This window comes from Apteryx rowi, unplaced genomic scaffold (assembly GCF_003343035.1).
Source record: "Apteryx rowi isolate R43461 unplaced genomic scaffold, aptRow1 scaffold_140, whole genome shotgun sequence".
Lineage (NCBI taxonomy): Eukaryota > Metazoa > Chordata > Aves > Apterygiformes > Apterygidae > Apteryx > Apteryx rowi.
The window spans coordinates 1,319,049-1,342,408 of NW_020447642.1; the positions used below are offsets into that span (position 1 = coordinate 1,319,049).

Here is a 23,360-nt window from a genome sequence, read left to right on the forward strand (position 1 = left end):
AATAAACTACTTTTGCCTGAAAAAAGAGTCAGGCAAACATCCACTGGATAGCTAGTTCAACTTAACCAGAGGAATGCTAGTTTGTATTCAAAGAATCTGTCTCTACTTCAAAAGCACAGTTTCAAACTGACTACGGAACAAGCAGTAGAGTTCTGACCCAGCGCTCCCGGATTTTCTGGGATCATACTGCCTCTCTGACTTTATTCACGGTAACAGAATGTAACGTGTCTGACAATAATCCTGATAAGTTTCTTCCCAACCAGTTCAGACAGACAGAAACTCAGTGTACCAAGATGCCAAAATACTCACCAGACTGGAAATCTGCAAAATAAGTGTAAAGGCAGACAGCACTATTCAGCCAGTTTTATTACAATATGGAGATAGGATGATTAAGCAGTTATGAAGCATTGTTTCTTTTTAATCATGCTTGACTCCATAATTTAGAACAGATAGATCATGGGCGTAGCAATGGATTCTGTGATATATGCTTGAAAAATAAAAAGAACTGTTTGCTCACTTGCACAGAGCTCAGATTTTAATTACTTGCATGGGCTTGTCTTATTCCTTTGAACATTTGCTATTTCTATTTTCATAAATCTTTTAAAATACCTGGAAAAAATGGAAGTCTCTCTGCTGTAAAATATGTTTTTTTTATTTTTTAGAGAGATTGGCATATTTTTCCAAGGCAATTCTATAGAATATGATTATTCCCTATATTGCATAATCTATTTTATTTCCTACTTCATTTTCAGTGTGGGGTATCTATATTCTGGTATTATTATCTTCAACAAAAAGGATGAACTCCACATGGGAATCTGTAGGTTGATAAAACTTGAGTTTTAGGGCCTAATCCAACATCCAGTTAGGTCAATCTGAAGACTTGCACTGACCCCAACCATTAGATTAGGTCTCTGATGCCTAATAGGAAATCACAGCATAATAAATGAAAATAAAATAATTCTGCCCTAAAGCATTAAGGAAGAAGGGATATACTTCTTCAGAAAGTGGAAGGAAGAAGGGGCAATGAAAAATCCAAAAAGATTCAGATGCCAAAGAAAAATTTGAAGTTTTTCCTATACAACTATGGAACTGTTGTTTTGAACCTGACTACTGCTAGAATTAGTTGCACCAGAGGCTTACAGAATACGGAAGGGCAGAAAAAATATGAGAAATCTGTATTACATATTTCCTCCAGAAAAAGAAAGTATTCGGTACTCAGAAAACTGAGAGTCTGTACCCTGCACTCACAAGAACACGGACTACATAGATCTGACGATCTTGTCAACACTGTCACTCTCCATTACTACTCAAAATGGAACCTGAACTATAAAAGTTGAAAGGAGTTTTGTTTTAGATCTCAGTGTGCAGAATCTAGTCCAAACTGAGAACCTAATCAGGGAAACTTGAAAGATGCTTGTCTACTCATTTTCTGAAACTAGAAAACACTACTACGTAGAGGAAACAATGACTTCTAATGTACAGTTTAACATTTTTAGGTGAAACTACTTAAACAGTAGATCAGCATTTTGGAAGGTGTTGCTCAGGTTGCTCATAGTCAATTAGCTGAAACATCACCATAAATTATCAACCATATGAAAGTGAACACAGCACCTAACTTTAGTTGCTTAGAATATAATTATGAAAATTGTGCTTGCAACGCATACAGTCAATCCGGATTGACAACGGCAGAAAGCACTGCTGTATCATTCCTGTTTCAAGCACTGCAAAGGTTCATTCATCCTGCCGCTTTTCAAATATAGAGACAAGACTAATTAGGAATGTCAAGAACAAGCACAGTGTTGCACAACAGTCTCTGATGACTCTCTCAGTTTTACAGAATTGAAGTTTTCTCCTTTCACATGCTTCAAGTCCTTCTGCTGCAAATAATACCTTCCAGATATTTAGCAGYAGTCTTAATGGGTGTGCAAGAATTTTCTGTCTGTGGCAAACTTGTTATATATTATTCAGGTAACATCACCAAAGGGTTTGGAAAATACTTGTATATAACATATCAGAAAAAGAATATTTCGTAAGTACTTCTTGGCTAAGCACTCTTGGCTTTGCTAGTAAGGGAGTAAATTCAGTTACCTACCGATATTTCACTTTGATCCTGTCATTGTCAGGGTTGCAGTAGAGTCTTTCCAGATGTTCCTGGGAATCATTGGTCACGCTTTGCCAACTCTGAGTTGTTGTCCTTCTCACTTGCCAGTGATATGGCAACACTGTGTGATGTTTGGGACAATCACTGCCATAAACACAAGTGCCCTGCAGAAAATCCACACAGATTTCTACTCCATCTTCCTGATGGGTGTGATATTGCAGTTGGTTCAAGAGTTCAAATACCAGATCAAGAGAAGCTTCTTCACTTTTATCCTGGAATATCCCAGCACTGAATTTATCACTTGGGTTCAAAATGTATTGCATTGGACAGCTGTTCTCTTGGAATAAGCCAGATGTATAGCTTTCTAGAATCTTGTCTGGGAACAACGGACAAGCTGCAGCATCATTAGAAGGTGCATGCAAAGGATGATCCTGGAATGATTCATTACTACTATTAGCAGCAGTTCCAGTAGTAGTTTCTGATGAGAAGCCTTGCTCTCCTGACTGAACCTCCTGCTCAGGATGCCCAGAAGAAGGATGAGCTACCGGCAGTTGACTTTGTACATCTGGAGCTGTTGGCATCAGCACAGTCACATTACTTTCTGGTTGGGGGCACGAAGAACCGAGTTCCAGAGCCTTTTTCACAGCAGGTTCACATAAATCACTATCACCACCACCTTGGCCTCGGGGCACAAAGACTCTATCCAGAGTTCCAGCTCCCAGCAAACTGGTAAAGATTGGCCGCAAAGCCCGGAGAGTTTCTGTGCCCAGTCTCTTCTGCACTTGCTGCTTCTTCTTGAAGCAAGGCTTCACCGGGGGGATTTTTTCAGACAATCTTACCTGAGGAGGAAAGTCCTCTGAGGGAGGGCACTTCATTCCTGGGCAGTGAGCCTGCTGCATGACACACGCTGGCTTTGGTTCGGTGTCCATCAGACACAGACTTTGCTCTCTCCAAATCACTTTCAAATGTCCCAGAGCCTCACAAGAATCAGTCTAGGGCAGAAAGGAAAACAAGACAGTTAATCTCTCTAATTGCTCATGGTTGACACGAACAAGATCACCCCTGGAGAGAATTTCAAGCCAGCAACAGCAAACTCCTCCCCTCTCTGTGACTGTGGGTAGCCCCTAGGCACGTAAAGCATGAACCCAGCTAAACTCAAGCTAATTAATCCCAAACACACACTCATCGTCTTCTCACACATGAAGTCTCAGAGACACTCAGGCACGCACAAACAGTCCCTGGGGGGGGCAGGAAGGGGGGATGGAACTGATGCCCTCCTGCCTGTGATGATGTTTATTATTAAACAGCGCTTTGGTTCATCATATTCCACAAAAGTAAGCACTGCATTGTTTGGTTTTGTCCCTCACACACAGACCTGAAAACAGAAGCATTAGCAGACATATAGCCCTGAATGTTCCCACCACACTTCAAAACACTCATGCACCATTTCTTCCTCCCACCAGACAAATGGATAGACCTATACATTCTTATTCTATTCATATATATCTTCTCTCATGTAATCTCACACTTCCCCCAGTAGCATTATTAGAGAACTGCCGGTTTCACATAAATGAGTGGCAAACTTCATATTGACTTCAACAGGGGCAAGGATTTAATCCTTGGTTTTATAAACACAGTAGTTCAAGCACTTACACCCTGTTCCTCCTACTACACATTTGACACTCACAGTCTCATATGCGTCCAGACACTCCCACTTCATACACAGACATTCTCACATGCCCCCACACTCTCTCACAGTCTGACTCACAAGCATATACTGCACTCAGTCACCCTTCTGCGACACACCGAGCTCATTTGCCTCTTGTAAATTAAACTGAAAGAATTAAACTGAGCAGTGAAGAACATAACGTGGCGTTAGTTACTTCGGAATACAGAGAAGTCAGTCACTAAAATGGGGAAAAATAAATTTACTAAATTAAAATAAAGAATACGTCTAGTAGGTCACCAGAAAGCAAGGTGTATACCTTTTAATCAAGAATTTTGTAATATTTGATTACATTTAATTAAACACTCTTCAGACTCTTCACATACAGCCTCAAAGCTTAGAGCGGAGCACATTAAGTATTACTTCCTGAAAATACACATTCCAAGCAAAGTAACTTCTCATTTGAAGCAAATTCTCAGAAGACTGAGATAAAAAATTAGCAGTAATTTAATGCTTAAAAATTTGTTCTTCAAAATTCCTCATTGAATCTTTTTTATTTTGGAACATTCATTTATAAGGTTTTCATGCTACCCTGCGAAAGAGCATTATCAGCACCACCAGGAAAAAGAAAAGAAGTTGTACCTCTTTGGTTTTCTATTTTTAGGTTATATTAAAAACAACCAACATATTTGTTTGCCACCTAAAAACAAATTCCAAAATTGCTGGAATCTCTATTATTCTTCCACAGGCGTATCAGGCAGCTCTCTGTCTAAGCCACCATCAGTACCTTAAAACTTCAAGTAATTTCAAAGGTCTTAAATCCTCAACTGCAAAAGGAATCAGATGCTTCACTTCATTGTGCTTAGGTCTAACAGCATATGTGATATATATGAGGATCACCCTGGGTTCAAGGAGTCCCACCGTGCCCAGGAGCCAAGTAAGTGACTCATGGTCATTTTCAGCTATATCTTTAATGCTGTTTCAATATTGTTATTGCTCATTTCATTATTGTTCAAAGTTTGCTGTTGTTTTTAAAGAACTGCTTTATCATATGGAGTTAATCTTCCAACATCTCTAAAACATAGAAAGCAGTGGGAATAAATATCAGAATTTGTTGGCATTTCTATTGGAGCATTTTAATATCCCAAATCAATCAATATTATTTAGAAACAACACTAACAATCACACAGAACAATACCACACTTGCACATTATGTTTCAACAGCAGAAGATCTCTCGGTTTGTGATTTCAGTCCCTAAGTACTAGCCATCTCGCACGAACCACACCTCCTCCTGCTTTCCCGAAGAAAGCAAACCTAATGGACCTACAACTTAAAAACAAATAATATCCCCCCCAAAAACGAAAAAAAAACCACCCAAGCCCAACAACAACAACAACAAAATAAACCAAAAAACAAACAAGAAACCCTGACGGACTAACCACCTCGCAACTTTACGTATCCTTCAAGACCCGTGCAAGCAGGCAGGTCCTCTTGCCCCCCGGTGCCTCCGAGGCACGGCAAACACTGCAATCGCTAACGCAAACAGCCGAGCTTCCCCACCAAGCTTTGCCCTGCAACCCAAACTCTTTCTGCCACCGCCACCCCCGACACGCACACGCCGAAACCAGCCAGCTGTTACCTAGAGCGAGATTTTTGCATTTTGACTCAATTTAGCGATACCTTGAAAACGAGATTAACATTCTGGTGGGGAAAAGCAAAAAAAAAAAAAAAAAAATTGCACTGGCTGCTCCAGTCGGACGCTTACAGTCACTCTAGCATTTTCACCTGGAAACTGTGCGAACCTCAGGTCACCTCTCCCAGGTCACCTCTCAAGCCGCCTTTCGGGCTACCCGGGAAGCCAGCAGCAGAGCGGCGGCGCAGGCAGGCAGCAGGCAGGCAGGCCGGCAGCAGGCAGGCCGGGGAGCTCGGCCCCGGCGCGGCGGGCGGGCACAGCCTTCCTCTCGCCGCTCTCCGCAGCGCGCAGCTCACCGCCTTCCTGCCCGCCGATCGCTACGTGACAAACCGCCCATCCCGCCTCGGCGGCAGCGCTGCGCCCCGCCAGATCCCTCTGCTCCTCGCATGTTAGCGTAGCTGTTTTAAATATCGCTTCCTGCAAGCGCTCGCCAGGCAGCTGCTCGGCTCGGGGAGGAGCTCCGCGGCGGCGGCGGCGGCGGCGCATCTGCTGCGCGCCGCCCGTGCCGGGAAGGGCGGCCCGCCCCCGCCGCGCTGCGGGAGCCCGCCCGCCCGCTCGCAGCTTCAGCCCGGCAGCCCGCCCGCGGCCCCCAGCGGCCGCTCCGCTCCGCTCCGCTCCGGCCCGGCACAGCGGGCGCGGGCAGCGCGGAGCTGCCGCACCACCGGCCCCATTTACGCGCGCTGCAGCGAGCGCCGGCGGAGCTGCTCCGCACAGCGTTCCGCGTTACACGTTTTGGAAAGAAGCGGCGGGAAGATAAATATCTTTCAAGCTATTGGGTTGCCTTCCTTATATAGTGCATGAGGGGTTTTTTTAAATATCCACGAAAACGATTTATGTTCTTTTATGTTTCTGAAGTCCCTGTATGGAACCAGCATTTAAAAATTATTAAAGTAACACAAGCAAAGGAATATTGAAAGCTTAGTAACTAGATAATTTCTAGCAGTAAAGGGATGACAGAGATTCCTTTGCATTTGATTTGTTACCACTAAGTATTTCGCTTCAATTCCATAAACCTTGCAAGCCCCAACCTCCTATCAACAAGGGGCTGCAAGGAGAACTTCCCCAGCCAAAAACCAGTTATAGGACAATTACATTGTGTTCAGATGCGTGTGCTTGCACATGAGGGAGGGAGCCACTGAGAACCAGGCAAGTTTAACATTATGTCAGTCTTCTCAACTTAAGTCACAGAGCATACTGGAATAAACAGTCCTCCCTAAAGACAAAGGTAATGTTCTCCTTAACTTCCCAAGTTACTAAATTTCACATTATAAATTACTCAAAGAATACTACTTAATGACTCGGAAATAATTTATATCAGAGCAGAATTGAAGCCTGTCTTGGAACAAACTCAATGTAACTCATTTTCTCTATCTACACAGCATGAGCTCAGACCCCTTCTTGCACAGGGATGACAGATTTTAGCCTATAGCATTAACTAGTTAATGCCTGTGACACACTCCGAAAAGGAAAGCATGAAGTACAGTAACTCTAATGGATTATAGTAAGTTACTATTTATGCAAACAATAACTTTTATAGGTGAAGTTTGTTAAGAACATATTTAACTTTGCTTTTGTCCAAAAGCCATTAGCATGCTGTCATCTTTTGGCTGTATGCTCTGCATGTATGAGAACATGATGCATTAGTTCAGCTGCTAGTGCGATTGCTTGGGATGTTTCTCTGGTGAATCACATGCTTTATATTTCTGTAGTAAATCTCAACAGAATGAGACCATCAATTCAAACGGGCTTGACAACACCAGAATTAAATGCATCTGCATCACTAACTCCCCCAAATAAGTTATAAGGAGGTAAAGGACTTCAAAAGCTAAAATTTATGTTGATGGAACACTCGCTATATTGTTGTGTGCTTTATTTTTTTTAAAAAAAAGTCAGTATTTCATTCTGTACGTCTATAAATGCTCAGTGATTTTATGAAATTAGGTATACAGAGAATACAGGCATCTGGAACAAAACTGTCATTTTAAGATGACATAAGTAGCCTTACAAGTGCATTTTGAAAATGTTGTGCAGCTGGATTTCTAATGCAAAGAAAATATGCCACTGCTACAAAAAATGTACAAAGTTTATCTTCATGCAGTTGGAGCTGACTTCATATGGAATGACACAATATAGGCTGAGTAAAGAAGGAGCGCGTATCTAGAGGAGCTGAAAACAAATTTTCATCATAATGGTCAATAAGTGTTAACGGAACTCTTGAGTGTCTGAAACAGACAGGCACAACCTCACCCTCTACCTTGACTCAAGAGAACAAGAGCTTTACAAAGCACAGTGACTGGTAACTTGTCATATCCTCATTCAGTGAGAAAGAACTGTATATACGCTTGCATTTATTTTAAAATTGCCAGCATAGAAATGATCTGTTTGTAATGACTTATTTCATGTGTGAGATATAAATAAGTAACACATATGGTTCAACTACCCAGCAAGATACGCACACCTCCCACTTCAGTGAGGTTGTGGGAATGTAACCGAGGAAAGAACAAGGCCTAGAATAACCATCTTTCTCAAAACAAATGTATAATTAAAGGAAATGCATCATGACACACCATCAGATCATACAGCAATTTTGGAGGCTACCCCACACATACATATAAAGAAATTCTGACCACCGGGAAAGCATGATCTCATTTTTAAATACTTGTTTAAATCTTAAGCTAGAGAAAGAGCTTTAATTATTTCTTTCAGATGGTAAACTGCATCAGAGTGAATGCAGTAATTTACAATTCTGACTTGCAAATAATGGAATAATCAGTATGTGCACTTCACTTATTCAGTGAGGAAAGAAGGGGCTTAACTTCAAACGTGCACATTAGAAAAAAACAAAAAAGAAAGGTGTTGAGGATCCAGCACATTCTTCCTAGTGATAAAAGCAAGACTTCCTTTTGTATCTGAATATTTGCAAAATGAAAACTGATTTCTTAAGACACATCACACTACAGAAAAGTTATTTTTCCTTTTCTGATGTTTTATACCAAAATGAAGTCAACAAATGTAGATGGAACTTGGAAGGATACTGTGAAACAAGGCACAGAAAAGACAGGCTGTTTGTTCTCCTTTCCTCTGAAGCTATTCAATCCCAAGCGTATCTCACAGACTCTGTATATCTTTCTCAACTGCAGTATCTAATTCGGTCATCTATCCAAAACTCTTAAGGTGTTTAAGTTTATTTTCTCAATTATGGGACAGGTGAACTTTGAAGCTTCTGAGAAGAAAAGGCTTTGAATCTGGGTGTTATGTGGCACATACCTTTCTATAGTATCTAAGACAGCCTTTCCAGAAAAGGTGATTCAAGATCAGCATGCAGAACAGTCAGTACTTCAAGACTGTAAATAAATTTCATTTATGCAATGCTAATTTAGTCCTCACAAAACCACTTCTGTTATTCCATGATCTTTGCTACTCAACACAGAACTTACATGACCAAAACTCATTCTACAGAAATTTATATTTTATAAAGTTAACTAATTTTGAGATTACTTGTAATATAGTTGAATTTAGGTGGTGTCTTTTATCCATGGATTTCAAGGTATTAAAAAATAATAAAAAAAAAACAAGTCTTGTGAGTAATCTCAGTACTATTGTCCCTAATGCATCTTAGGCATGCAGAGTATAAGCAACCTACTTCACTTTATACAGCAGATAAAGATAATCAGGTTGACTTCAGTGGTACCAAAGTTTCCTCCAAGAACTTCTCTGTCAGTTCTCCAATTTAATCACTACATAATATCTTACATTAAAAACAAACAAACAAAAAAAATTTTACAGCACTGGATTTTCCACTACATACAGGTGAAGAAATCAGTACTTACTATAAAATACTGAAATGTATGATTTCAGGTCTTTTCCATTTATATTACATAATTGTAATTGTCTGCTGTAAATGTCAAACAAAAATACGAAGTGAGTCTTATCCAAGGTCAAAAACCAAGTCACTGACAATGGGAAGAGGACATAGGTCTCTTGACTCATACTACAGCCCCGATACACTGGAGCAACCATCTAGCACTTCAAAGTAAAAGACAGCATACAATTGTATATACCTCTTTCTTTGTTGTGTTGCAGCATGCATGAATGCTGAAAATAAGAAAAATGAATGAAAGAATTTTTGTTCTTAATTGAACTACTCAATCATTACCATTATCTGCAGTAGGAAATACAGACTACAAAGTCCTAATTCCTTTATTGTAGTAAAAATACTGAACTTCTGACATCAATTTAGCAATAAAAACAACCATAATCTGTTAATGTTCTACAGTACTGAACAAAAGATGCAAACTTATTATATGGAAACCAATATGCAAATCAATATGCAACTCAATAATTTATATGTGGAGCTAATTTTTATTGTAATGCTTTACAAATTGATCAGAGATGGTCCTTTTCCATACCAATGCTTGATGACAAGTACTAATATCACCTTCAAAACAAAAACAAACAAAAAACCCCATACCCTTGTTCTGACATGAAAATGTACCAGCAAGTCAGGTTATATAAGTACCAAGGGAAAAGGAATGTCAATGATGGAAGCATTTTAAAAAAGTTGAGAGCTGGAAAAAGAGAATCTCTGATATTTCGGTTCAACCTGCTTTCGAGATGTGCTGACTCTTCTATACTTAATAGATTTTGCAGGAATTGTGTAATTTTACAATAGTTCATTTGTCATCATAATAAATATAATAGGTTGAGTTTGTTGATGTATAGAGATTTCTTCCCTCCCCCTTACAAGCTGTATAAATAAAATACTGATACTTTTGACTTTTTGAGTATGTTTCTATCTACCCTCTTAATCCTAGGCCTAGTAATCTTTTTCATTTTATTTTAAAGAAATAAAAAGTGCTTAACATGTTCATAGGAAAGGGAAAAATAAAAGACATTTTCAAAAATGAAATCTACAGAGAGGAGGGCAATGAAGGTTTATTAAATATATTTCGGTAGCCTTTGTTGCAGTGACATCTAGTGGGATAAATCTTTTAATCTATGTTGCAGGTTGGGAGAGGAGAAATTGCAAGATCCAAACATGATGAGGTGAAATTTTCTAATAATTAAAGTCTTCCCCCACTGGAAATGCTGCAAATTGACCAGACTGGCTCTGCTGGCACACATGGCTTTAGGTCAGAAGGACCTCCTGGTAGTGGCAAACACTTCATGTCACAGCCCACAGAGCAGGCCGGGACCCTGGGGAGGGGGTATCTGGGTAGCGTACCCATGTTTTTAAATTGGCTGACTTCCACACATTGCCACACTGAAGAATTGTTTCTGAAAATGCCATTAGCTTAGAACCAAGGTGATCACTAAGTAAATAACAGTCGTAGTTATTATTCCTTCTTGTCCCCTGTTGCTGACAGATGTAGCCAGAAATCTTAGCTAACTAAACAGTATTGCATATCTGACTGGTAGATGTATTTGGCTCTTTGGAGGACAGCAATGATCTACAGACACAGTGGTTCTGAAAAAAATATAAACCCAGATTATTCTTCTGGTACTATCCACAAGCAAGTGAAAAATGAGAAAAAAAACCTCACCTGCTTACCCATCTAGCACTGCTAAATGGAAAGAAAAAAAGACTACTTTATTTGCTTTAAGATAAAAATCTAGGTAAATTATTCTTGCAAATTAAAGGACACGTATTCACTGTGTGGTGCTGTTCAGTATAAGCTTAACATTATTCTCTTCTAAACAGTTCCAAAGAAGCATCAAAACCAGAATAACTCCAATTAGGATCAGTACATGAAACTTTGAATCCAGACCCAACTTCTAAATTTACAGCTAGTGACATCAAAAGTCATATTCTCCTTTAACTCGTATTCACCTTCCTTTAATATCTCATGCTAATAATTAAAAGTTCTTAGAACATCACCATTCTGTTTCTATTATTTAATAAAGCCTTGAAAGTTCAGTGAAACCACCATTTCACAGGAAAAAAAAACCATACATTGCATATATGAATATCAGCAGTTTGCTGTCATGTAAGATTATCTCCAAGTGACTTATGATTCATGTATTGGGAATGCATGATTCAAAAGCAGGCCCTTTTCCTGGAAAATCTGTTATGGTTAATCATTTATACACAGATATTTTACTATTCTAGGACTGCTGCCTTAGAGTGATGGACCTAGAACTTTGGCCTATACATCCTGCAAAACATTCTAATGCTTTTAGCATATCAGTACAGTAACATTACACAACTTATGCTTAAGCTTTAATAACAGTTCCTTACTATATTATGAAACAAGTAATAATTTTATCACAAAAAAGAAAAAATACTATTAGTCATACTCAAGTCAACAATCATTTAAGAACTTACCTTTCTAGATGCAGTTTTCTTCTGCTGTTGTACCAGTTAGAGTTGCGCCAGTTTGAGAGGCAAATTAATGATGTTTCAAAACAGCAGAACACACAAAAAAATACATATTCCTGAATTACATGTATTGAACATTTGCAGACATACGTAAGGAACAAGTAGCAGGCTTCAGTACGCTTAAAAAAAGATTTGAATAGCATTTTGTGATTGGAGTCTAAAGACAGTCTTTCACCAGTGTGAACAGGCCCCCTGGAAATACTGCCTCTAGTTCACGGTAGAAACATCCACAACTTGCCTACCCACAAAGTATCGTGTATCCATTCACGCATCTGTTTACTGGACTGGACAGACGCTCTTGCACATTACCCTGACTAAAGGTGTCTATCCGATTTTAAGTTGAATTAGATACATGAATTACTACATAAACTGACAGAAAAACATGCATGCAATGGGGACAGTCATTTGGTTTTGACAAGATTTTGCTGAACTGGTGCACCCTCTTGTGGCAATCTTGTGGCAAGCATGCCACATATCAATTTAGGTAAGGCCAAGCTATGTTACAACACATTTTTAGCTTCGTAAGCCTTTATACAAACTGATTCATACAATACTCTGGTTTTGACTTTTGAGTTTTTGTGAAGGTTGGTTCTGAAACGCCGATTCTGGAACAGATGGGTCCTGCCACAAGGCAGGAACTAATGTATGAGTGGCAGTGCTTTGTTTCTTCTCCTTTAGGCTGACTCCTATTTAAACAGGATAGGAACATTCCTTTATAATTCAGTGTTGGCCAAATAACACTAAAACAGGTCTAAAATTAACAGACCTGGTTCCATCTAAAATATGTAGGTAGTTTACTATCCACATGCAAAAAATGGCCATTCTTCAAACATAAACACCAAAAAATTCTAAAGGGACACATGGAAGGTAACAGCATTACAGTATTTTACATCTGACAAAAACAGCTAACACCTGCTCACTGGAGCAAACCTTTATTAGAGCTTTGTAGAATCCATGCTTTATTGGGTAACGGAAGACATGCAGCAACCTTGAAAAGTTGAAGGGGCATGAAGATCTTCTGCACACATCCCTTTAAAAGGGTCAAGCCTTACAACATAAAATGGGGAGGTATTAAAAATCTGACTCCTCCTCCCAAGCTCTGTGTGATTCCAAGGGAAGGGAGGAAAACAGCAGCATCCAAATCTTAAATTAAAAATGAAGTAAATGAACAAAAGAGATTCATCACTAAATTCAGCAAAACGTTTTTCTTCTAAGAATCAGTACATGAACACAGAATCTGAACTCAGGATATATCGTCAATATTCAAACCCTCAGACTTAATTGGGCCTCCTGAAAACGGTAATAATCAATGGAAATTATTCACAAGCATACCAAATGCATCCAGTGTGCTAGCTGTAGTTTCATCAGCTGTAGCAGCATGGTAAAGTTCTACTGCTGATAAATAATATAAAAACATCTGGAAGAAAAAGGGATGAGGCCTTCTTTTTCCCTAATCACCAATCAGAAGGGGTGTACACATTGCTTTGAAATCTTGCACATCTTTCCTCAGTACTGCAAGGTATAGATTGTCCCAGTTTTGGATCCTGAAGCCTCACTGTCATGGATATTGTGAGCAGCTGGATACAGTCCACAAGTTGCAGAGTACATAAATTAAAGCAGTGTGAGATAATATACAGAAAACGGTAAAAGGATTGCTATATTCAGCAGATGCTCTTTGTCTGAAAGAGACTTAAGTCACTATGAGTAGGAGAGATGCCGTGCTGTACATTCTAGAATAAGAATATGCATTTGAAAGATATATTTCTTGAGGGAAGAACCTATTGTGTGGGAGTACACCATAAATACTTCATTTTCTAGAATTCAGAAACTTGAGTGCTGCTGAATTCAGCATTCCAGAAGGGTACAGGATACTGCCTTGCTATATCAATTCTGTTCATGAAGCTTTTTTCTGACACATTTCCTAAGGTCTTTTAAATTAGAAAAGAACATAACTTGGAGAAGTTTCCTTTAACATATATCCAGGTTAAGTCTAGACATGACTGACTAGCTAGAAAACACAAAGCTAATACTCAGTAATCTGTCAATGGATTAATCTCCAATCTATATGCATATGCTGTGAAATAAATGAACCTGAATTGATTCTACTCAAAGCTAGCTCAGATCTGCACCAAGCTCAAAATCACCCCAAGTATGTAGCTACACTGCTGCTAGGATCAGTTCCATACAACTCTCATACAGAAGTTTTGAATTACCTTCCCATTACACAGATTTTATGTTAAGCTCAGTAGATCCAATGTGGAGAAGAACTAGAACACTGCAGACTCCTGACTGGCTCTTTGTCGTTCACCTGGGTCCTGCTGAATTCCTCAAGTCTAGCTCAGCAGCACACTCCCTGGATCCAAAACAGCTGCTGTAGAGCACATCTGCAGACACTCCATACCTGATCTTCCTTCCCAGTGACAGGAGTCCTACAAGGGCCAGGCTGGGTAGCATTCTGTTCCAGCTAGAAAGGGATGCCCGTAGCACTGCTGTACCCCATCTGACTTGTACAGGATCACCCCAAATCTCAGTATTAGTATCAAATACAAAAAAAAAAAAAAAAAAAAGGGAGAGAGATAATAGGAAATCTTACTAACTATACCTCAGTTCAACTGTTATCTAAAGTCGTGTGTTGGCTGGATATGATTCCTATGCGCTTCTCTTCATTCTATATAGACTGTTACAGTGACATAGGTATTAACATGAGTTCAAATGTTTGAGAATTACAAGGCTAGTAAAAATTATACACCTTGTCTGTGTTATATACAATTACAAATAACCATTCAAAAGATAAAGTAGTCAAATATCCCCTTTTATTCCCTCCTCATCCAAGCATTCTTCACATAATCCTTTAGTTTCTAGTTCATCTTTCTTTCCTCAGATACTAGCATTTTAAGAGCCATTAGCACATGGGTGGCCAGCTCTTCCGACTACACATTATAACGCTAAAATTTTCCTGTGGATAAGATTCAAAAGACTTCTGCCAAACTCAGGGGGCTGAAAGAATGGGAAACACCCAGAGAGGTGGAAGGTGATACCAGCCACCTTGAGATCCTCCTACACTGTTAAAGGACAGAGCGGCAATATGTGGGTGGGTGCCAGGATGACACACATTTCAGACTCAGAAATCCCATCTGGCTGACTTCCTCCCACTAACAGGAGTTCAGACTGTGGAACTGGGCCAGCATAATCCCACTGCAGATCACTCGATATATCCCTAATGCAGGGACTACATTTGAACTGCTCACAATCTACATGCTATTAAAGAGACAAAAAATGACTATTTGCACTTAACAGGACTGTCTCTGATTGCCTGGCATTCTCTGTGCATATGTGTAATAACAGGCAGCAATTAAATGGATGGTTACAGATTTTGTTATGTAGCCTATGGCAAGCCTGGACCCTGTGCCTGTGTTTCACCTCTAACCAAACACTGCCCCACTCGCACCCTTAGCTCATTTAGCTATCCTACTGCCTACCAATTCTCTTCTATACGTAAAACACAGCTTGTCACGTTTACCTGTATTAAAGGCTCATTCATTCTACTTCCTCAATCTCTCCATTGATGATGCAGCTCCCAGACTTACTTTCGCCCCATAACGTGTCATAAAAGGTCAGTCCGATCTAACCTGAGAAAGGTTACAGCAACACCACAAAGCTGTGGGTGTGCCACCTAGCAAGTGTAGAAGAGTCCTTCTGAACAGGTAAAAGTCACACCTCCCCAATGGCCCCTCCTAGGATCACCTCTGGCTGAAAAACATACGTGCGCTATGTCATTCTGCACAAACCTCCATATGACCCAAAACAGTGGATTTTATGTTTGACCAGAATAAAATTGTAAGATATGCAAACAGATGGAATGAAATACCATAATTTTGTATTTCCTGTTATCCAAAGCTTTCATTTGGATTATCTGCAGGATACATCCAGGTCCCAAAGCCACATGGGAACCAGACTGTGATGTTAGAGTAACAGATGCCCTAAATTTTGAACATTACATTCATTCTCAACTGTAGAGGTTAGTTATTTTCCAAATATTGCATTTGGTATTGTTTCCCAGTGGTGTGGTCAATAACTGGGATAAATGCTGAGCAAGTAAGCCCATTGAGAATCTATTTGCAGATGTTATTTCATTCATTTGGTCTACAGACAGAAGAACATATCAAACAAAACTTTAAAAATGCTAAAGGAGGAAATTTGAGCAGATGAGACCATTTCAAGAACACCTTTCTCAACTGACATCAAAAGTGGGTCACGTATGCTAAGCAAAGTTCCCTTAAGATACAACAAGTACCACAGAAATCCAGCTAAGCCAATTTCAGTTTTTAGGAATTAGAGTAAAGGTGGGTGTAGTGATCCATTCATCTCAATACAATGTTCTCAGAAGGTAAAAGAGCACAGCACTGTTTGACTTCATCTACTCTGTTCACCTCAATGACTATTGTAACCGTCTTCCCATTTCACACTCTCCTCCCCTTACAGAGTCTAATTCCTTTGAAATTCATACCCAGGTGATAAGAAAGTTACAACCTTAAAACTGTCTGGAAACCACACTGCTTTAAGACAGTACCATTCCTTACCTCCCTACAGTCCGCCCCTTCAGTTGCGACAGTTCTGCTGTTTATGAGGCCACGTTCTAAACCAGACTGAGGAACAGATTTGGCTGAAAAATAACACAACCAAACTACATCTCCAATTTTAAACCTCAGATCTCACAGAAAGCTTCAAAGAATTATTGCACACAGAGATAAAAGTTCAGAAGCTTCTCATCCACCTAGTTGACACAGGGATAGCAGAATCTGTTCAGATTATGAGCTTTATGCATGTTTATATAAAGAAGCTTTTTCTTTTGTATTTCAACAAACCCCAATCAGCTCATCCAAAATCCAAAACAACACATTTACATCCTTTACTGCATGACAAATTTCAGGACAATCCAAATAAACATGGAGATTTCAGAATATTAGAAGCGTTTAATTTCAAACAAAGTTTTTTCAGTCTTATCTATAGTGAAGCTTTTGCTCTGCTATAACCTCATTCCTGGACAAAGTCTAGTCCATTGACACAGGAATGAATGACACTGACAAAGTTGGTTTGAATTTAGATTTAGATGTAGATGTGAAATTTAGCAATTTTCAAGACTTTAGAAGTTAGCTCCCAATTAACAGAAGTGTTAGTAGGAGGCAGATAAGAAGCACAGAAAAATTTATCCACGTTTCTTCTAGCCAGAATGAGGAAAATACATGATTCTCCCCAAGAATTACAATAAACAGCTGAAAGACTAAGTCTTAATCACAGACCTTTTAGCCTGTATCAACACTACAAATAAATGTTCTTAATTTTGGTGAATTAGTTACATTAAAACAACAGAGGATACACAGCTTTGCAGATACATAGCAGCAAGTTAAAATTGCATAGCATCATAGCACTGAAATGGTTTGCTAAAACAATTAAAGAAGGGAAAAAGGAAGTGATCACCCCGGAACACTTGGCAGTGAAATGATTATCGAAAGCAAATAAGAGATATTGCTTCTTTGCCTAAGAAAATCCCTTTTAGAGAAGCAAACCAAAACAGAATGGCTGATAACCAGGCAGTAAAATTCAGGGCTGCAAGATTAGCCAGGTTTATGCTTTAGCTTTGGATATAGGTTCAGAAGCAGTTGTATATGCGGGAGGTGGGAGGAAAGTTTTTTTCATATGAATGAGATCATTCCTCTGGCTCTGGTACAATTTAAACTAAAACACATATTGCACTAGAATATAGATAAGGAGCTGAAAGAGATGCAGGAGACTGCACGAATGCATCAACTCCACATTAAAACATCAAATCCAAGGTAAACAGTGACTCGAGGCTGAAGACACAGTATGATTTTTAGACTAACTTAAAAAGAGAAAATATGCACTTTTTCCCTCCCAGAGCGTAACAGAATATGACACTGATACTATTGCATAAACATGTGCAAGCATTTGGAGACAACATCAAAGAAATTAGACTATTCTGTTCTAAAAGACAGCTGGACACATTGCTGGCTTACAATCTGTAACTGGCTGAAATAAACATAATTTTTTAAATATCAGGTATCTCTTACATGTATCTCTGAAGATTTACTCTGACAACCTAATGTTATAAAAGCAAAGAACAGCAAGGGTTTATCAAAGTCCATGTTGAGAACATCTGTTATGTTACAGAGATCTTAAGGGTGTGCACTGTAATTCCACACAGCTCACAATGTTCTACTTTACTTTTATGAACATAAATTGTACAACTTCATGGAGATAGCTATAACCACCAGTGGGGTGATATGCATTTAATCATAAACATGATTTTCTGTGGGACTCAGAGAGGATGTTTGCCAGGCAGTATTTCTTTCTGATACAACTGCTATTGTTGGAATGTGATAAGCCCGAAGAAGACATATTTTGTCTGTTTTTAAGAATTCTTCTGTTAAACAAGATGTCAGCTACCACGGTAATTAAAGACAGAACAATTCTCGGAACAATAAGAAATACTGGAACATCCTAATATTACTGCTAGATGACAGCAAAAACAGTCCTATTTGGTCTGTTCATACATAATTTATTAAATTCAAGGGAGTTTTCTCCACAGGTTTTGCAAGCTAAAAAACAGTATCAAGAGCCCCAGAATTGGATTAAAAGGACAGTATGAACTATCAAGCTGTAAGAGTTTTTAATCTTTTGAGAAGCGCTGTGCCAAGTACGAACCATGGCTCAAAATGATACAGAATTTTCAATATGCTTGAGAAGTAATATTTACAGTAGTCTGTTACTCACAAACAATCTCTGTGCATTTCTAAGGCTTTAGGTAGGCATAGCAGGGCAAATGTAATCTGAAACTGTCAGAAAGGTCACTTTGTGCAATATGAAGAAACAGAACATACGTAGTTTGAAAGGACTGTTATACAAGATTCTAGAATACATGAATTTGATAGAATGCAGACTTATCTCCCTTTGAGAAACAGAATTTAAATGAAAGCAGATTTTTCAAAGTGTTATTTAAATTAGTTATAGGCCCAAAGACTATTGCTCAGATCTGTACTGGGTTATCTGGTTTTCTAAAGACAGCCGTTCAGAAAGTTTAAATTCCAAGAGCAAACACAACATTGAAGAATGTTAGCTATATAAGCACAGCTAAATGATCTCTGATGTACACTACATGAATGCTCAAATCCTTTTACCCCCCACACAGTCCAGACCTCAGTTATATCCTAGTTGTTTATGCACTGGCCTGTTGGAGACATGAGAGGGAAAAGGAATCTTAACGTAGCCATGGAACAACTCCGTATCACTGTATGGTTATTTGCTACCAGAGCTACAGGACTATGGCAGCTCTTCAGTCCTAGGGCACCAATTCCTAGAGCTGTTAAGGTGATGAAGAGAGTCACAACAATAGCTTTTTGGTTCTGTTCTTGACCCACCTGAGGTTGCACCCTCTCTGTGCTGTCTCCCTAGAACTTTCCCTTCTGCACACTAGAATATCATTTATTCTACTTCTTTCAGGATCTCCACACCTAAAGGAAGAAAGGGCACCAATTAACCAAACAAAAAAAACCCCAAAACCCTAATAATAAATTATGGACTCATTAGTGCTGCTGCCTCCATGCCTATTTTCTCATACTACCTAAGCATGCACACTATTAGAATCCAGTAAATACCTAATTTTTTTTTTTTTTTTTAAAGACATTCATGTTAATGACGAACATTCCTAGACCATGGGACATGAAGATTCATATTAGCACAGAAGATGACAAATGTAACTTCACTAAAGAGCAGACATTTACTGTAAATCACATGCCCCAGAGCTTCTATTTTCCAATTCAACATAAACACGCCTTTTAGTCTACACTTCACACAGATAAGCAGCAACAATAGAATAGACAAAACAAATTCCACTGGGAAATGCCACAGCCCTCATTATGTCTCACAGGTCCAGCTCAGAGATTTAGAGAAAGAGTCAGAGCAGTAAATAAAATCCATGTATTTCCAGAATATTTACCATTTCCTGTGTTTTAGTAAGAAACATACTTCATAAATAGCAAAGATAGCGGCATTAATGTTTGTATTATTAAAAGAATTTTTACTCTCAGGTCAAGAAGGCATTGTTCTTCTGATTGTGATGAAAATATGCCCGAGGGACAAAGCATTATACATTTACACTATAGGTCTGCCTATCTTTAAGAGGCTGGAGGTTTTTTACAGCTTGCTGGCATTATGGAAAGAAGATACATGTAAGTTTTACATAAATAAATACATTAAACTTCTGTCACATGCTTGCTGGTAAGAGTCTTAAGTCACTTATCACAATTAAAATCACAATTTTTCATACGGAAAAAAGGTGTTAGTTTCCAACACAAACATGTTTTTGAGGAAGAGAGCACAAGATGGAAGAGTAAGCACACACAATATTTCACTTTAGGAATAATCCCAAAAGTGAATTATTTTTAACCCGTGTCTTATAAACAGGATTTTGGTTTCTTCCAGTCAGTGCAAAAGTGCCCAATTCTAAACCTAACACTTACGTACAATCAGAAAACGAACAAAAAACATTTGGAAAAGGATAAGCAGATCCTAGGAAGTTGCATGTTTCTTAGCAGCGGATGTGCTCTGGATGACTAGACTTTTGCAGACATGAGAATCTTCTAAACACTTAATTTTTTGTGCACATAAGCAACACAATGAGCTGAGTGCCTTATGTTCCCAATGGCTTCTGAATGAAGATTCAGACGAAATGCAGTCAGCACCATGCAGATTTAGGCACTTAACAAAAACTTTAACTGTTTTGACAGAAATCTGTGTTCCAATTTATTTCCTGTGAAGCAAATATGACATATTTAAAGTTAATATGAAGCTTCAGCAAGTTTCATTGTATGAAACGTTCCGCTTAAAGCTACAGTTTGCCAGTGCCAAGATTATTAAAAAAGCAAAATGACCATTTGTTTTGTCAAGAAAATCTTTCATCATTTGATGGCTCGAAACAATGCCATACATTATCTCAACTGAGACACGTATGGTCAACAGGCAGTTTTTGCTCTGAAATGATACTATCCTTCCGAAGTAAACCCAAACCAAGAATAAAAAAATTAGACTTACTTGCATTCCACCACAACACAAATTAACCTAGACAAGTGAAAGGGAGAAATCTAAGAACACAGTCCATGCTTGTATCAGAATCTTAAAACAATCTTATATTTCATTTTTCCAGTAGTCTTCAACTACTTTAGGCAATTCAAAAAATGTTCTCTAATAAGAAAATTCTTATGACTAGTAACATTGATCAAGTATGTAAATAGTAACTACACTACACACTAAATATTTAGTTTTAATGAGTTTCACAAAGAAAACAAGAAATTATGTTCATTCTTGCTTGAGTAGCATCCTCAATATAAGTTTTAGAATGCCATCTAGTGGACAAACAGCATTTGCCTGCCAGAGGAATTCAAAAACTGCTGCTTAAGCTATTTCAAAACAGTTCAGTATAACCCAAAGATGCAGTTCATACAGAAGGTGGACATTAAAAGGAAGATTTTCAAAGGTACTCAGACATTTCACGTAACAGATATTCATCCAAAGGAAATAAATCAGTAGAAGTTAGGCATGTTTAGAAGCGCAGCAAAGTATACACGCACATCTTTAGATACTTATAGACCTTGAAATATTAATCCACTAAAACATCTCTGATAACCTCAATACTTTCTGCAGAAGGAAAAGATTTCATTTAAAAAGTCTAAATTCCTATTCTTAACAAATTTCATAAAATTATTCCATTTATAGACCACCACAGCAATATTTAGAAACCACAGATAGAGAAAATACAGCTTGAAAATGTTATAATCTGATTAGGTGTGGGAGACATCACAAATGAATACTGAACAGCATTAAAAGCATCTACTGAGGACAATGCCTAAAATTAAGACCTAGACAAAGGAAAGCTATAGAAACTGGTTAAATGCAGATACAGGGAGAAACACCACCACTTGCTGATTATGAATTATATAGGCCACATGTTTCCAAACAGCGGAATACCTTCTATGTACTCACTTCTATGTGACCTACCCCAGGAGATCCTGACTGCCCCTGCACTGACACGAGCGGATAGGTAAATGCCTGAACGTAGGCAGGTACCACTAACCATGTGGTGAAGAGAAAGGTTATAGATGAAGGAATAGGGTTGGTTCCCAGGCTGTGGGAAGTATGGAGCTGCAGTCATGCCCTCTGTATATAAGCATGGCTGAACAGAGCTGGCAGCAGCCACTACTGCGATCAGTGCACTTTGCTGTTTCCGCTGGTACCCAGAGCTACTACAGGTCACCTAATTGGCTGATATGTCAGCAAACCCAGTTTGGGAAACCCTGCTGTAGACATATTCCAAGCCAAAAAGCAAAGTCGCATTAGCAGAAGCAGCACTTCCTCAGTTGCCTGTAGGTAGCATGACATTAGCAATGTTACTCTGTTAGTGTAGTATGTTCAATACTCTTTGAATCATAAAAATCCATCCTCAGTTTTATCTTGGATATTTATCAAAAGGTTGCTCAGCAGACTTCTACTGCACTTAAATGCTTCATAGACTTCTCTTCAATCATAATGAATGGTGAGTTCTGATTATATAACTTTAATTTCATTTCCAGCTAGCATCTCCCCATTATGGTGGTGCACCTCCTATCTTCTCTTGCACATGAAGAATATTAGTAATTGGAGAAATTAAGCAGGAGGGACTAGTTTAATTAAAATTTTAAAAGCTATAACTTTATTAAGTTGTAACTTAAATAAAGTTTCCTCAGGAATGTTATAGATAAAAATAGCAAGGAAAAAAGAGCTGTTCGAGTGGACAAGGAGTACTATGGTCCCTCACACTAAAGACACTCTAGACCATAAGGAAAACATCCCTAAAGCTGCATCGTGTAAGTAGTCTCTACAAGCTTTTAACCAAGAGAGTACAATTAATCTCCCAAATTTTTGTGGGCCACCAACACACTGTTTTCACTGAACTATAGACGGGTCATTAAAAAAAGCACTGCAGATGACTCTCTATGGCTTTACAAGCTCAAAGGTGTGTGTATGGGGGTAGAGATCACAGAATACTTACTCTTCGGTGTGGGTAAAAGACCCAAAAGTTAAAATAATAAAGAAATGCTTTTAAACAGTACAATAAGTAGACCTGAATGTTTAAAAAAATAAAACAATGTACATACATGACAAAAACTGCAGCAGTTCTCTGGGAACTGTAGTTTTTTTCCCCAGGCAACAAATAACATAACGGGAAGTAAACGCATTTCCTACAGCGCTTTTCACTCCTTCCCCAAGTCAAACCTGGGCAGCTGCTTACATACAAGCACACACTGTAAATACGTTACAGCTCTAGCCACGGAAAGGCGGCACTCGCAAGCAGAAGCTGCTCGGGGAATATGTTCTCCGGTCTCCCTGAGAGCGACCCAGATACTCACTTGCCTCACAAGCCGCGACACCCGGTCCCGCACGCCGGCTGACTCCTGCGCGCTGGCTCAC

The 23,360-nt window shown here is 38.9% G+C and overlaps 1 protein-coding gene across 4 annotated transcripts in view; it reads right to left on the reverse strand.

Moving 5' to 3' along the window:
• Positions 1-23,354, reverse strand: part of TIPARP (TCDD inducible poly(ADP-ribose) polymerase) — a 46,034-nt gene extending 22,680 nt beyond the window's left edge. The window contains exons 1-2 of one of the 4 annotated variants that reach the window (XM_026057721.1): positions 23,300-23,354; positions 2,093-3,093 (exon numbers count right to left, since the gene is read on the reverse strand). In XM_026057721.1, coding sequence (XP_025913506.1) covers positions 2,093-3,030 — 938 coding nt within the window. In that variant the 5' untranslated portion in view covers positions 3,031-3,093; positions 23,300-23,354. Of the gene's footprint in view, positions 1-2,092; positions 3,094-5,553; positions 5,915-20,948; positions 20,970-23,299 lie in introns of those variants that run through there. The other 3 variants (XM_026057722.1, XM_026057719.1, XM_026057720.1) reach the window with 3 other exon arrangements.
• Between the last annotated feature and the right edge of the window lie 6 nt (positions 23,355-23,360).